General features: G+C 40.2%; 1 protein-coding gene and 1 pseudogene across 2 annotated transcripts in view; one reads left to right on the top strand and one right to left on the bottom strand.

The window, feature by feature from the left end:
- The window catches only part of TBC1D8B (TBC1 domain family member 8B), a 73,782-nt gene extending 60,360 nt beyond the window's left edge, over positions 1-13,422 (bottom strand). The window contains exon 1 of one of the 2 annotated variants that reach the window (XM_053580290.1): positions 13,134-13,422. In XM_053580290.1, coding sequence (XP_053436265.1) covers positions 13,134-13,263 — 130 coding nt within the window. In that variant the 5' untranslated portion in view covers positions 13,264-13,422. The remainder of the gene's footprint in view (positions 1-13,133) is intronic. The other variant, XM_053580291.1, reaches the window with a different exon arrangement.
- Positions 7,831-8,589, top strand: LOC128577942 (fatty acid-binding protein 5-like; annotated as a pseudogene).
- Positions 13,423-16,567: the final 3,145 nt, after the last annotated feature.

Genomic DNA, 16,567 nt, shown 5'->3' on the forward strand with positions numbered 1-16,567 from the left:
CTTGAGGCTCTGTCTCAAAAAAAAAAAAGAATTAAGTGTATCAATGTGTACGTGTATAGAAATAAACATAACAATTTGACAAAATTATCAAAATAAAGGAATTACAATTTCAAACAAAAGCATTTATTAAAAACACGTTAGCAAATAACAGATAAAAATAAAATATATCACTTTCTTTTTAAAGATAATGTTTAAAGATAACAGTACCAGTGTGGATGTGGAAGGAATAGTCAAAATCACTGGCAAGATTAAGGTCACTTTTTTTTTTTTTTGGAGACAGGGTCTCACTCTGTTGGCCAGGCTGGAGTGCAGAGGCACCATCATAACTCACTGAAACCTCACACTCCTGGGCTCAAGCAATGGTCTTGCATCAGCCTGCCAAGTAGGTGGGACAAGCATGTGCCACCATGGCTAGCTAATTTTTGAAATATTTTGTAGAGACAGGATCTTGATATGTTGCTCAGGCTAGTCTTAAACTCCTGGCCTCAAGCAATCCTCCCACCTTGGCCTCCCAAAGTGCTGGGATTGGAGGCCTAAACCAGCTGGGTGCAGTGGCTCCTGCCTGTAATCTTAACACTTTGGAAGGCCAAGGCAGGTGGAACTCTTGATCTCAAGACTTCAATACCAGCCTAAGCAAGAGTAAGACCCCAGCTCCAATAAAATTAGAAAAATTAGCCAGGCATTGTGGTAGTGCTTGTAGTCCAGCTACTTGGGAGGCTAAGGCAAGAGGATCTCTTGAGCCCAAGAGTTTGAGGTTGCTGTGAGCTGTGATGCCATAGCACTCTACCCAGGATGACAGAGACTGCCTCAAAAAAAAAAAAAAAAAAAAAAAACAAAAAACAATCAGAGGCCTAAGCCACTGTGCTGGGACTTAAGGTTACATTTGGCAGCAGAAATCTTCACAAAATTACAAATGCTTTACACCATGTAGAAAGGAAACTGGTTTTTGTAGTGTAAAATTGAGCAGTTAGTATAAAACTACGCAACATATAACTTGGAAGCTACTGCTAGAATACATTTCCAGTCACTTGGGGAACACTTTCAGCTCATAGTAAAGTTCCTACGAGCCATTCAGGAATTAGTATGTGCCAAAGTCTGAGTTCTAAAAGTACAAGAAAATGACTCGCAACTTTCAGTTGCTTCTCCATATACACAGAGGTTCATCTTCTGACAGCCTGAACATTCAAGGTCATGAATCAGCCTACATATTAGAAATGCTACAGCTATAATAAATTGAGAAGAGCATATCGTATGTCAGCTGTATGACAGAAGAAGAAAAAAAATTTTTTAAGTAAGCTTGGAAACCTTTTTTTTTATTATTTTTATTTATCTATTGATTTATTTTATTTTATATTTTTCAGGTTTTGGCCAGGGCCAGGTTTGAACCCACCACCATTGGTGTATGGGGCCGGCGCCCTACTCCTTGAGCCACAGGTGCCGCCCATTTATTTATTTATTTATTTTTTTTAGAGACAGAGTCTCACTTTATTGCCCTCAGTTGGAGCAACCTCCAACTCCTGGGATCAGGCGATTCTCTTGCCTCAGCCTCCAGAGTAGCCAGGGACCACAGGCGCCCGCCACACCACCCGGCTATTTTTTTGTTGCAGTTTGGCCGGGGCCAGGTTTGAACCCGCCACCCTGGGTATATGGGGCCAGTGCCTTAGCCACTGAGCCACAGGCACCGCCCAGAAGAAAAAAAATGTTTTGAGACAGTCTCCCTGGGTAGTGTCATGGCGTCATAGCTCACAGCAACCTCAAACCCTTGGGCTCAAGCGTTCGTTCCCCTTGCCCCAGCCTCCCGAGTAGCTGGGACTATAGGTGCCAGCTACCATGCTCAGCTAGTTCTTTCTACTTGTAGCAGAGATGAGCTCTCACTTTTGTTCAAGCTGGTCTCCAACTCCTGACCTCAACCAATCCACCTTCCTCGGCCTCCCAGAATGCTAGGATTATAGGCATGAGCCACTGCACTGGCCTTCAATCTTCATTTATCCTTCCTGGATTATTTTAAATTCTAGAATTATATCATTTTATCCATAAATAATCCAGGGACCGTTAGTTTTAAAAGGTCCTCAGTTGAAATCTTATTGTTCAGCCAGTGTTGTGAACGCTAATCTATGGTATTAATTGTCCCTTCAAATTCTTGGATACCTGTAAATTTGATAAACATTTCTTTTTTGCATAAAGTCAATGGTAATAATGAACAGGCAGGACAAAAGGGAGTATTGGAGGAAAGACCATTAAAATAGCCATAGCTTGTATATGGTACTCCTTATCAATGAGCTAGTTTAGTATACAAACTTAAAGTGTACTTTAGTTTGACAAGTGGTCCTTCTGTTTATAAACTAGATTGAGGGCATTGTGTCAGGCAATGCTGTTCTAGCTACAGAAGGGTCATGAAAATGAACTTCCTAATTACAAACAAGATTTATTTCCGTTCTAAGTAAAGTGTTTGATTATAAATTTTGTCCATAGCAAAGATTACTGGAACCTTCCAGCAGATTTTGTATCTTATTACAAGTTGTCATACTTAACAACATTAAAGAAGTCCACCTTTACTTAATTTTTTATATCAATTTCATTAAATGTGAATGAATAACGTAATTAGTAAACTGCCAATAAATACACTTGGTAGGAAATACATTCAAATAAGAGAAAATTGTTCAGTAGAGGTTATAGATTTTCCACGTTGTATTACTTTTTGCTACCAGATCTAAGTCCCTAAATCAAGACTGTGAATGTTTATTTTTTCAATAATCCAATTAGCCACAGTTGGCATTTTGAAAGGTGCCAACTTTGCATTATGAGCTCTGGAAAACAGTTAATAAAAATAATTCTTCCTCTGTTCTGTTTTCCCTCCCTGTGCACGCTTCTTATTTTTTTTTTTTTGAGACAGAATCTCACTTTGTCCCCATCAGTAGGGTGCTGTCGCATCACAGCTCACAGCAACCTCAAACTCTTGGGCTCAAGTGATTCTCTTGTCTCAGCCTGCTGAGTAGCCGGGACTACAGGTACCCACCACAACTCCCAGCTATTTTTAGAGGCGGAGTCTCGCTCTTGCTCAGGCTGGTCTCAAACCTGTGAGCTCAGGCAATCCATCCACCTTGGCCTCCCAGAGTACTAGGATTACCGGTGCACCTGGCCCTTTTTCAAAAGCATTTAGTTGAAAACTAGCTATACTTTATTTTTAGCGACATAATTAATGTCACAAACAGCAGATTACAATATCTTACAGGAAAAAATAATAGATGAGTTACCACTCAAATTCAGCTACATTTCTAAAGATTAAAACAAAAAATATGGGACTTGTTGCCATCTTTATTTACAGCTACTTCTTTCTCTTCAAGACTTACGTGCCAATGTACAAAAATGACCCTCAGAAAACTAAAGAAAACACACCTGAGGTGCAAAGCAAGAAGCAAGTAGGACAGCAAATGAATAAACTCAGATACAGTATAGAACTTTAGAGGAACTAAACCAGGCCATCATTTTGGTTAGTTTAAAATAAGAGGACAGGCGGTGCCCATAGTTCAGTGGGTAGGACGTCGGCCACATACACTGAGCCTGGCAGGTTGGAACCCTGCCTGGGCCAGCTAAAACAATGACAATCGCAACAACAAAAAAATAGCGGGGTGTTGCGGCAGGCGCCTGTAGTTCCAGCTACTTAGGAGGCTGAGGGAAGAGAATTGCTTGAACCCAAAAGTTTGAGGTTGCTGTGAGCTGTGATGCCATGGCACTCTACCCAGGGCAACAGCTTGAGACTCTGTCTCAAAAAATAAAATAAGAGGACAACTGAAATAATAATAAAAATCATAAAATGTGATTATTCCTTGTTTTAAAACTTCACTTCTTTATATTGTAGCAAGGGAGAAAAGAAAAAACAAGACAACCAACACTTGGGTTGAAAGAGCAGTGGAGACAAAAAACAAATTATTTAATTCTCAGGTCCCTTTAATTCTCTATCTCAGGTTTTTCTCTGGTATATAGGAAGATTTTGCTCTTCAATAACCTTTTTCTAGTTGTTAAGGGCATTGTATCTTAAATCTAATATTTTCAACATCAAATAAAGGAATCTGAAATACTTGCTATGTCCCCAACAACTGTTATCTTTTGCACTATCACATTATTCCTCCCACTTAGAATGTCCTCCCCACTTCTCCCTACCAAACCACCTCCCAGATATCGTTAGAGCTCATAGATGGATGATTTAATTAAAAAACAATCCAAACTGGTTTTTGGCAAGATGTTTCACAGATGCCACACTGGAATTCTGCCACCAGTACACTACCTATTATTAATCACTGCTTTTAGTAAATTTTTATATCTTTAACAGGACTTTGGATAAGCATACTTTATATCAGAACTGGCCTTGGACTTCAGGGGTTTCTAATACCCCTGAGCTCATGGAGATTTATAAGCCAACAAAATCAGGCTGATATTATTCTTCTTACTATCTTTTGAGACAGAGTCTCACTATGTCACCCTTGGTAAAGTGCTGTGTCATCATGGCTCACAGCAACCTCACTCTTGGGCTTAAGAGATTCTCCTGCCTCAGCCTCCTAGGTAGTTGGGACTACAGGCCCACCACAATGCCTGGCTATTTTTTTTTTGTTGTAGTTGTCATTGTCATTTAGCAGGCCTGGGCCAGGTTTGAACCTACCAGCTCTGGTATTTGTGGCTGCCACCCTAACTGCTGAGCTAGGGGTGCTGAGCCCAGGCTGATATTATTATTCGTTACCCCAGTAATTATATATTTGTTTGCTTACTTGTTTATCAATTATCTGTCCTACTAGATTATAAACTCTATAAGGGCTAGAACCATTTCTGTTTTATTTATCACTGTATACTCGACACCTAAGGACGGGTTGGCTGCCACCCTATTTCTCTGCTTCCCTTCACAGCAAATTTCCTAGAAAAAAATCAGTATTCACTGTCCCCAAATATCTGCTTGACTCACATACTCTAGTACCTTAAGTCTCTGCTCTTAGGTTACCTTAGTAGGTCTTCCTAGACCAATTTATCTAATATACTAACCCCCTCCCTCTCTGTCACGATATCTTACTTTATTTCTCTCCATACTGCTTCTCATCATTAGTCATATCATATATTATTCATTTGCCCTCACCAACTAGAATGCTAGCTCCATGAGAACAGGGATTTTGCTTTTGTCACTGCTTTTATCTCTAGCACCTAAAACAGTGTTTGGTTGGCTTGGTGCCTTTGGCTTAAGTGGCTAAGGCACCAGCCACATACACCTGAGCTGGTGGTTTCGAATCCAGCCCAGGCCGCCAAACAATGACGGCTGCAACCAAAAAATAGCCAGGCATTGTGGCTACTTGGGAGGCAGAGGCAGGAGAATCCTTTGAGCCCAAGAGTTGGAGGTTGCTGTGAGCTGTGATGCCACAGCACTCTCCCTAGGTCGACTGCTTGAGGATCTGTCTCAAAAAAAAAAAAAAAAAAAGTGCTTGGTTTTTAAAAGGCATTCAGTAAATATCTGTTAAATGAACATACTGTATTCCATCACATTTAGGACTTACTAGTACCATTTTTTTTTTTTTTTTGAGACAGAGTTTCACTTTGTCACCCTTGGTAGAGTGCCATGGCGTCATAGCTCACAGCAACCTCCGACTCTTGGGCTCAAGCAATTCTCTTGCCTCAGCCTCTAAAGTAGCTGGGACTAGAGGTGCCCACCTATTTTTAGAGACAGAGCCTCACTCTTGCTCAGGCTGGTCTCAAAACTGTGAGTTCAGGCGATCCTCCCACCTTGGCCTCCCAGAGTGCTAGGATTACAGGCGTGAGCCACTGGGCCCAGCCTTACTATTACCTTTTGTGTTTATACAGCTGTAGCAAAAGGAGGAAAACTAGGTGAACTTTCAACATAAAGGCAACATGAAATTTGTCACAACTGTACAGCAATATGCAAACATTATAATGCCTTTTATTACTTCATTTATTTATTTTTTAAAGACAGGGGCTCATAATGTTGTTCAGGCTGGCCTAGAACTCCTATGTTTTCAAGTGATCCTTCCACCTTAGCCCCCAAGTAGCAGGAACAACAGATATATGTCACTGCACCCAGCTGCCTTTTATTTTTATCATTATTTTTACCTTACCTTATATTAGTGATTTTTAAATGGTGTGCTATGAGAGGATCTTAGGTGTACATCAGAATTTTTTAAAGATCATTAATTAAATTATTTCAAAGAGAAGTTCAAAGCGAAGTATATTCTTTTTTTTTTACTTTTTCTGTCAACGTAATTTAAGTGTGCCACATAATTTTAACTACAGTTCAAGTGTGCTGTGAAATAAAAAAGGTTGAAAAACACTGCCTTATATCCATAGGCTTTCTACAACTATCCACAAGCAGCATGAGCTTTCACCAGTTGAAGTGTTATTTCTTCTTCAAGTATTGTGTTTTGAAAAATATTACTAAGGTAACGAAATTTATACATACTCTACAATACTACTCAGTAAAGCAAATGATGCTTATACAAAGTGCTGTTTGAGAATTCCTTGGTTTGGGGCAATCATTGATCAAAAGGAAATACAGTAATGATAAATTATTCTAAATCTTGTACATCATTCTGGTTATAAACATAAATACATAATCACAATCATACTAAAATCTTTCAATGATTAACTATCAGTTTTCTGCTTTTTCAGTGATAATCATTACATAGTAGACATAGTCAATGTTACCACTCCAAATCAATTTCTATATAAAACATGGGGAATTGGCTCAGCACCCGCGGCATAGTGGTTACAGATCCAACCACATACACTGAGGGTGGTGGGTTCGAACCTGGCCCGGGCCAGCTAGATAACAATGATAGCTGCAACAAAAAATAGCAGGGCGTTGTGGCAGGCACCTATAGTCCCAGCTACTTGGGAGGCTGAGGCAAGAGAATCACTTAAGTTCAACAGTTTGAGGTTGCTGTGAGGGGTGACACCACAGCACTCTACCAAGGGTGACATAGTGAGACTGTCTCAAAAAATAAAAATAAAAAAAAAAAAACTTGGGGAATGTAATCACTACTAGGAAAAATGGCATAAATCTATAGCTCCTTTTAGTCTTCGGTCAGCAAAAATGGCACTTAACATCTTATCTTAATCCTTAATTAATATGATTGTCAAGTACTTAAACAATTGTTCACAAGTTTAAAAACTCATTTGATCCATATAACAATGCTGTGAGGTAAGGAAGACAATTTCAATTTCCATTTTACAGATGAGGAAACTAAGCCTTTATAAAACAATTATAGCTTAATAGAGACAAAAATATCAAGCAGGTGAATGGGGCAAGTGGAATCACTGGACTTCATGAAGTTGTAGATGTGGTGGATATATACTTGTAGTCGGTTTATTAAAAAGAAAATCCCATACGGCAATACCTAGGGAGGGCAAATCACACTGTGCCCTCTCTGTCTGGAACATCTCGATCCCTGCGCAATCGAGTGAAAAGTTACCTTTAAAGATCCCTTGAATGAGAAAGGACAGCCTTGTAGACAGTTTTGAGAAATGAAGGATAAGTGTTACCCCTTTTGCTTGGTAGGAAGATCATTGACTGCATGCCTATTAGCCTCGGCTTTCTTTAGATACCTGTTGATAAATTATCTTGCCCTTTCCCCTTCCTTGCTTGCTGCCCAGGGTATTTCCTTACACATTGACTGGAATCACTGAACCAAGATGCTTCAGGCAGGGAAGGGATCACACAGTGTGATTTGCCCTCCCTAGGGGCTGCCCTGGATTGTCTTTTGCATTAGCCAATATAATGATTTGTTAACTTTGTGTGTGTTTGTGTGTGGCGGTAGGTCTTTCCTTATCTAAAATCCAATGTCGACGTGCGCCACGCTGGACCCTCCTCTGCTTGTGCTGTTTGTGCTGCCCGTGCCCACCAGGGCCACGGTTCAGCAGCTTGTAGGAAGATGGCACCTGGTGGACAACAAAGGCTTTGATGAATACACGAAGGAACTAGGAACAAGGCTAGCTTGATGAAAAATGGATGCTGGCTCGGTGCCTGTAGCTCAGTGAGTAGGGCGCCAGCCACGTGCACCGAGGCTGGCAGGTTCAAGCCTGCCCGGGCTTGCTAAAGAAAAATGACAAGTGCGACCCCCCCCCCCAAAAAAAAAATAGCCAGGCATTGTGGTGGGCGCCTGTAGTCCCAGCTACTCGGGAAGCTTAAGCAAAAGAATCGCTTAAGCCCAACAGTTTGAGGTTGCCGTGAGCTGTGACGCCACAGCATTCTACCGAGGGCGACATAGTGAGACTGTGTCCCAAAATAACAAGAAAAATGGGTGCAATGGCCAAACCAGATTGTTTTCATCACTTGGGATGGCAAAAACCTCACCATAAAAACTGAGAGCACTTTGAAAAAACATAGTTTTCTTGTGTCTTAGGAGAGAAGTTTGAAAAAACTACAGCTGATGGCAGAAAAACTCAGTCTGCAACTATACAGATGGTGCATTGGTTCACCGTCAGGAATGGGATGGGAAAGGAAGCATGATAACAAGAAAATTGACAGATGGGAAATTAGTGGTGGAATGTGTCATGAACAATGTCACCTGTACTCGGGTCTACGAAAAAGTAGAATAAAAATTCCATCATCACTCTGGGCAGGAATTAGTCACGAGAATGAACAAGCTCAGTTCAATAAGCAAGTCTCCATAGTACTTTCTTTTGTTCATTACTGTATTCAGTTATCTTTATCACAAATATTTTACATGCAACTATTTCAAAGTATGGCTTTAATTAGGTTCCTCCCTTTGGTTAATAAACAGTTCGTGCTAATAAGAAATAAATAAATAAAATAAAATGTCATGCTCGCAATTTGGGCACCCCCTTATCATAATAAGGTAACTAGAGGCCAATTTTTTTTTATCAGATGGCTCTTTTGTGAGCATAAAATGCAAGAATATTTTGCCAATAAATACGTGTGTATTATACTTAATGCAAAATTTTTCAGAGTTGAACTTCTTGAGTTGAGGATGGGAAAAAAGACGAGAGAAGCTTTTTTTTAAAGGGATGGTCACTAAGAGTTTTACGAAGGCTACCTTATCGTTTATTATGTGTTTATGAAAAATCATTTACATAGTGATCTGTTAAGTCTACGAAATTAGAAGCTTATTTCAAACATTCTTGAAATGAAAAGCTTATTTCAAAGGTTGTCATGTTCTAGTTTTTACAGATAATTACATTTCAAAGTAATGGTACCAAGATGAGAGAGGATATAAGGAAATAGAATGTCTAAATATTTTCCATTTCAGTAAGTTTTATTTCTAAGTTTTGCTCTCCATACACTACAAAAATAATGTCTACTCAAGGAGATTATCAATCCAACACCCAGGAACCCACTTACACTATTCAGATATGGAAAATCCAAGAGTAAAATTCTAAATTAAGGCTTCCTAACTGGCACATCATCCTAAATTAAGGCTTCCTAACTGGCACATCCTCCTAAATCCCATATACTAGAGTACTTAATAGAATATAGTCCCATAATTCCACCCATGTAGTAGTTCCCATCTACCAAGCAGAGCAAATCATTGATTTGTGCTTAATTATAGAATTACTTTTAATTCCATAAAACCAGGTGGTAGAATGGGTACAGGCAAAACTTACTAAATGCAGAATACAAATGTCTACATAAAATAACTAAGAAAATGCCATGAAGGCTACGTTAAACAGTTTGATGAGAATATTTCAGATTGTATATGAAACCAGCACATTGTACCCCTTGATTGCACTAATGTACACAGCTATCATTTAATAATAAAAAATAAATAAATAAAAAATTAAACAAACAAACAAACAAAAAAAACAGGTGGTAAATTTAAGTGCTATAGAAAAGAGATTAACCTTATCAGCCAGGAGAAGCAAGGGATAACAACATAAGGGAACTTTAAATATCCACAAAGGTGAATTAACTTCTCTAAATGAAGGAAAATCACTTTATTGGTAAAACAGCCTATGTACAACAAAAATTTCTACAAGATATTCTACCTGCTATAAGCCAGGACAATTAAGGGCCAGTCATTTTTACAACTACAAGTGTTTCAAAAATTTAACAAAGGGGCCTCAGAATCCTAACTTCCACACTAGTCTCTTGCTATAACCATCCTAGAGTTCTCTGTTGCTTGTATTTCATTATTAAAAAAAAAAATGGAGTCAACTAACTTTACCAAGTCCACACCTAAATTATACTGCTGGTGATTACTGCCAATTATCACATGGCAAAGAAACGAAATGTTAAAGTACAATCATTAACATTTTAAGATTGTCATCTTTTCCTCATTAAACAAAATGTATACAGTAATGTAAGGGACAGCATATAACACTGGATTTTAGCAAATAAAATGGACAAAGGCAAGCTCATGCTGGCATAAAGTCAAGCTCCTGTGAGAGCTAATCCAAATGTGGATTTGCAATAAAACATAGCAAAGCTCTTGCCTTCACAATTTTAAGCAATATAGTAATTGAGCAGTCAAGAAAATCAGCACCAAAATCTGGACCAAAAAGAACCAAACAAACCTTAAAAACATCTCTTTGCTCCCTTCCAATCCTCTGCCTAATTTACCTGGAATTGTAGCAGCAGTTTACATGCAGTAATTTCAGGCATCTTGTCAATACCACATGTGAAATAATCATGCAGGGATTAAGCTGACCACTAAGTCAACAGGGCTATCACTAGTCAGTCACAACATATATGTGTGGTAAAAATCTTGGTTTATTTAATCAAATTTCTTCTTATTCTAGAGATATGGGGACTAGTAAATGGGGGGTGGAATACAGATAAACTGGTACAACTGGTCCATGCTTTAAGAAAGCGTATCAATATCCAATGTACTCAATATTGATATGAAGTCAGTAGATGAACTAATACACACCCACACAATTTAATTCAAGTTATCAGGAGGAGGAAGGAGCGAACGGGGAGGAGAGGAGAAGGGAATTAGTGTGGTTCCACTTAATGGGCACAATGTAAGGGTATAAGGCACACCCCCTGGGTGCTAGGGCACAACCACAACAGGGACCTTACCTAACAAGCTCAAATAGTGTAACCTAATCGTTTGTACCCTCATATTAATCTGACATAAAAAGAAAGCATATCAAATGAAAAATCAAACACACAAAACAAGGAGTGATTGTTTAAAAAGAAACTTGGAGCAAGTAAAAAAAAACATTTAATACTACATTACAATGATTTGACTACCCAAGAATTTGATTTACCTTCTATTTTCTCAGGAACACAGTTATAGGAAGTGAAATTACAAGGTCACCTTCTCCATGAATCTTTCACTCAACCCTTCAGGCATTTGGTTCTGATGATAATTTGCTTGGTTTTCCTAGGCTATCTTCCTCCTCTCTTATTCTAAATCCCCCCAACTCCCATCCAGATTGTAGCACAGCAAAGGCAGAGAAATGCGGGCAGAAGCATCAGTAAAAACTCTGGTCAGGTAAAATTATGAGGAACCAAAATATAAGCCTATTTCTGAGGCTGTAATACAGAAAAAAAATAAAATCTATTTTAAATATATCCCAACCTATTCTCAATGGACTCAAATGGATAATTTACATCACTGGGTAATTATGAACACCAAGTCTCAAATTTTAATCTAGAAAACATTTGCATATATTAAATAGACTTCTGCAAAATAACACTTGTAATTTTTAAAAATCAGAAAATGACAAAATGTCAAGTTTAACAAGGCAATTTTTGTTGCTGTATTTTCAAGAGAGCCTTTTAGAAGATGAAAAAGATTAACAGGTCTTGCAAAAATTTTTTAAAATGTCCTGTAAAACCTCAGAATTCTCTACACCCCGGAACTGGTCTGAAAAAGAACTAACAGCACTTGTTTACCACCATCTTCACAGAGATTTGAAACTTAGTATCTTTCATCTTACTCTCTCAACTCTGTGAGGCAGGCACCATTTTGTAGAAGAAAAAGCAAGGTCACCTCCTCCATGAATCTTCCATTCAATCCTTCAGTCTAATTTACCCGGTTCTCCTAGGCTATTTTCCTCCTCCCTTATCCCACCCTGGCCCCCTTGTCGGTTTGTGAGCGCAATGAAGGCAGAACATTCCCAGTGGCACACAGTAGGTCCTTAAGTTTAAGTAAATGAAATAATTTGAGGAATATTATCCAACAAGTACGAGATGAGGATGGGTCTAAAAATGCAGATTATTTTACTCTTTCCTCGCCATCACGCTGCGTAAATTACACCTGTTTCACCACTTCAAGGCCACACAGTACCAAACCAGACTGCCACAAAGAAGAGTTCTCGTCTCCCCAATGTCCAAAAGTTTAAATGCCCCTACCAAGATAGTCTCAAAATAACATTCTTCGTAGACTTTAAACATTTGGCCTAAAAACAGTTCTTGTTAAGAATTGGGGGCAGGGTGGGATAGGCAGGATGAGTTAAACTTGCGTTAAATTGGTTCGGCTTACAACTATGGCTTTAAATGAAGGCACAGCGCCAGACACTCAAAGAGAAATTTATTACGATGTTATAATAGCCTTTGAGAAAGGATCCCAAGGATGAAAAACTTGAGGCAAAGTAAAAGATGCTAATTGGGAGAGATCAGCAATTCTGAGCCCTGCTCCTAGACCTTCCCCGCCTCCATGCCTCCCCGCCTCCTAAATCTCTCTTTTGAAACCCATCTCCCAGGATGTGATAGAGGAGCCTTCCTTTCTCCCCGCCATCCCCGCGCCTCCACCCCATACCCTTGCACTCCCCAACGCGGTGATTATCGGTATGGGTTTTGTGAACAAAAAGTTAAGTCCACAACTGCAAACTGGCCCTCGTCACTTGCCTAAATGCGATCTGTCTAGATCGAACACTTGCCATCAGCGACCCCTCCCCCCCCATGGGAACCGACAGTGCAGGTACCTATTTCTACTTATGCCTCGGGAGGAACCGCTCCTCCCTTCCCCCGTCCCACCCTAAGAGCAACTACAGTCTAGTGAGGCATTTCTAAGACTTGGAGGTGGGAGCGGAAAGGTGGGAGCGGAGAACTCCGGTCCTTCCACCCAGGGTTTAGGATCCAGTGGCTGGTAGCGACGAGTAACTGTTTTCCTCACCTCCTTTTAACTAACAGTGAACCTGGCCCGGAGGCAGGTAGGGTGGCCAAAGCTTACCTGTGAGCCCCCCGCCGCCTTCCTCTTGGTAGCCCCGACGCCGCTGCAGCACGAAGTAGTCGTTGGACCTTTCCATCAGCCACAGCTTCAGCGCATTTTTCAGGAGCACTTCCTCGGGCTTCAGCCACATCGTGAAGAACTTTGTGCCTCCCAGGAGCAGCGAATTGGGTGCGCGCCTTCCCTCACCCTCAACCCGTTCCTCCCCTTCTACTTCTCCCACAAAAATCTTCCTTAGGCGGCAGCAGCTCGGTTTAGCTTCTCCACGCTTCCCCCAACCCTCCCTTCTCTCCCACGTAGGCAGCGAGATTGCCAATTCCCACCCACCGCGCTACCTCCCGACTGGGAAATAGTCCCGCTTCTTTACCTCTTGGGAGTTGTAGTTTGCTACTCGCTTTCCTGTACTCACGCTACTGGAGCGCAGGACTACACTTCCCACAACACACTGGGTGAGAACTGGGAGGGGGTGGTTTCAAAACGGGTCCCGCCACCGGTTAAGTGTGTTTTACCTATCGAAGTTTAAAGCGTTTTTTTGTTCAAATACATGAACCCCGGGTATAAAAGTGTTGTTTCCAAAGACATTAAGCTGTAGAAAACAAAGTTTCCGGAATTTTGTAGTAATGACTCATTCTGGGAAGCAGCAGTGACAGCAACTAAAATTTAAAGAGCGCAAACTATATACTTAGGCGACCTCAGATAATTCTCCAGAAATCTTTATGGGGGAATTTCTCCCCCACTTTGCACATTAATTAATGGGAGCTCTGATGAGTGAGGTGACTGATCCAAGGTCACGCGGTCAGTGATAGATTACTTGTCTAAATCCCAAATGCTTGCCTAGATTAAGCTTTCTGCTCATATAGGAAGACTAAAATCTCAGAACCCACATGTTGTCTTCACACGCCCCTCCTTTCCCCTCACTGCCGCTCCTGTTTACTGCAAGAAACCACAGGAAAATATCTTGTCCGACTTTCCATTTGGGGATCTAAACAATTGGTAAGCATTTTTTTCTTTCCTAAGCTCTTTTTAAGAAAAAATAATGATACACAGCTGCTTGAACACTAAGGTGAGTAAAGTGCATAATTTGCGTGACATCCTTGTGAGGAAATTATTTGGGAGTTTTTTTATTTATTGCGACAACTAAGTCCATCAAAAATTAGAATGCATTAACAGCGAAAAGAGGTTTATAGGAAGGAAGAAGTATTGAGGCAATGTACAAGCAAGGGGCTCTTGGCAAGCTGTTTCGAAAATGACGCCTCAAGGCCATATATATCGGGTAGGGCACACGCAGATGCCAAGTTCTGGACTCAAGGAACTCTACCTTGGAGCAAGGAATGCTTCCGCTTAATCCTCCAAAGATGGGGCCATCTTGAGTAAGGCTGGCACGTGCTCCAAGCAGGGATTTTCTCATGGGTGAGAAAAGGGGGACTTTGGGATTCTTTTCTACTAAATGGCAGTAAATAGTCCCCAGGCAGCTTTCTGGACAGTATGGAAAGATGCAATCATCCCAGAGCCCAGGCTGCTATGTATCCTTGGAAAAAGCCATCCCAATTTGAATAAGTACTTAGGAAGATATCTTTTTTTTTGTTCTTGTTGAAGATTTGATTTATGGGCGGCGCCTGTGGCTCAGTGAGTAGGGCGCCGGCCTCATATACCGACGGCGGGGGGTTCAAAACCGGCCCTGGCCAAACTGCTACAAAAAATAGCCGGGCGTTGTGGCGGGCACCTGTAGTCTCAGCTACTCGGGAGGCTGAGGCAAGAGAATTGCCTAAGCCCAAAAGATGCAGGTTGCTGTGTGCTGTGACGCCAGGGCACTCTACCGAGGGCGACAAAATGAGACTGTCTCAAAAAAAAAGAAAAGAAGATTTTATTTATTTATTGTTTGAGGGTTTTTTTATTTTTTCAAATTAATATGAGGGCACGGTTTTTAGCTTACACTGTTCTCACTTCCAGGGTAGGGTTCCATTTGGAGAAGAGCTCCTCACCCAGGGGGCGTGTTATACACCCTCGCAATGTGCGATGAGGTTAGGATCCCCCTCATGCCCTCCCTCCTTCTGCCAGACGTCCTCCTCCTTCTCCCTCCCGCTTCCCTCTACCCCTGAACTGGACTATAATTAGTGTTTTATTGTTCTTATGAGCATGTAATTGTTTATATATTGATTTCATATTACTATGGAGTACATTGGGTATTTATTTTTCCATTCTTGCTATACTTTACTAAGAAGAATTATTTGAAATGATCAGTAAATGTAGCATAGGTAGAGAGATGTGAGGTGTCCCTCTTTCTTTTCACTTTTCCTTCTGCTTTTTATTTCCTTCCACATCAAACCACATTCTTTTCCAATACCCTTAAAGGTTAGAGTTGTGGCAAAGGCTGTCCATAACTGGATGGCTTTTCTACCCCTTTACTCTGCAACTCCATGTAGGTATATCCATATGATCCCGATTACAGGATCAGGCCCACTTTTGGCTCAGAACAGGGTATTTAGAGAGCTCGTGCTTTAGTAAATAGACATTCCACTGATTATGTAAAGAAAACTTTTTTCTAATTAAATTACTTATGTGATATAAAATTATGACTTGATCATAAACAATTTATTTCAAGTAAAAGTATTTTTCTGAAAGTACCTTAAAAATGTAGCATGTCACTCTATACAATATTTAATTGTGCATATTAATGTAAACTGCTTAGGGAAGGAGGACTGGGATTGCAAACTGCCTTGAATATCATTGCTGGTTCTGTACTAGTGCTTTATATATATATATATATAGCCACTTAATTTTCATTAACCAGCCTGAACATTTTTACATGCTTACTTTGTAGATGAAGAAAGGGAAGCTCAGAGAAGTAATTTACCTAAGATCATACAGCTAAATAAATAGCAGAGATGGAATTTGCACCTATATTTGTGTGACCATAAACCATGATACTATACTGCATCTATGCATATGGTCCATAAATATCTCAAATACAACATGTCCAAAGATGATCTATTTTTTCAAATATTCCCCCTGCCTGATGTTGTTTCTCCTGCTAGATTCTTAGTTTAGAGAACCACTACTTGTTAAAACACTGGAGCTGAGAATCTTGTGGTTATCTTTTTTTTGCATCATCAGCTTTAAAAACATTCAAATTGTTATAGGGTGCATACAATTTGGTTACATAATTTGCTTTTGTGTGGATAAAGGCAGAGTTATAGGTGTGTCTGTCCCAGAAAGTGTGTGATATATCTAGGCAATGTACTCATGGGGTGGGAATTTTACCCATCTCCTCTTCCTCCCCCCAATCTTAAATTTCATTGAGTTTTGCTTCCATATGAATTTATAAATGTTGAGCTACTAGCTTTCTGTTGCCAACTTTTCAGTGGTATTGTTTGATCCTTTCTTGTTGATCTGCTTCAGTTCTTTGCAGATGCTGGTTATCAATGCTTTGCCAGATG

The sequence above is a fragment of the Nycticebus coucang genome, chromosome X (genome assembly GCF_027406575.1).
Source record: "Nycticebus coucang isolate mNycCou1 chromosome X, mNycCou1.pri, whole genome shotgun sequence".
Taxonomy (NCBI): Eukaryota; Metazoa; Chordata; class Mammalia; order Primates; family Lorisidae; genus Nycticebus; species Nycticebus coucang.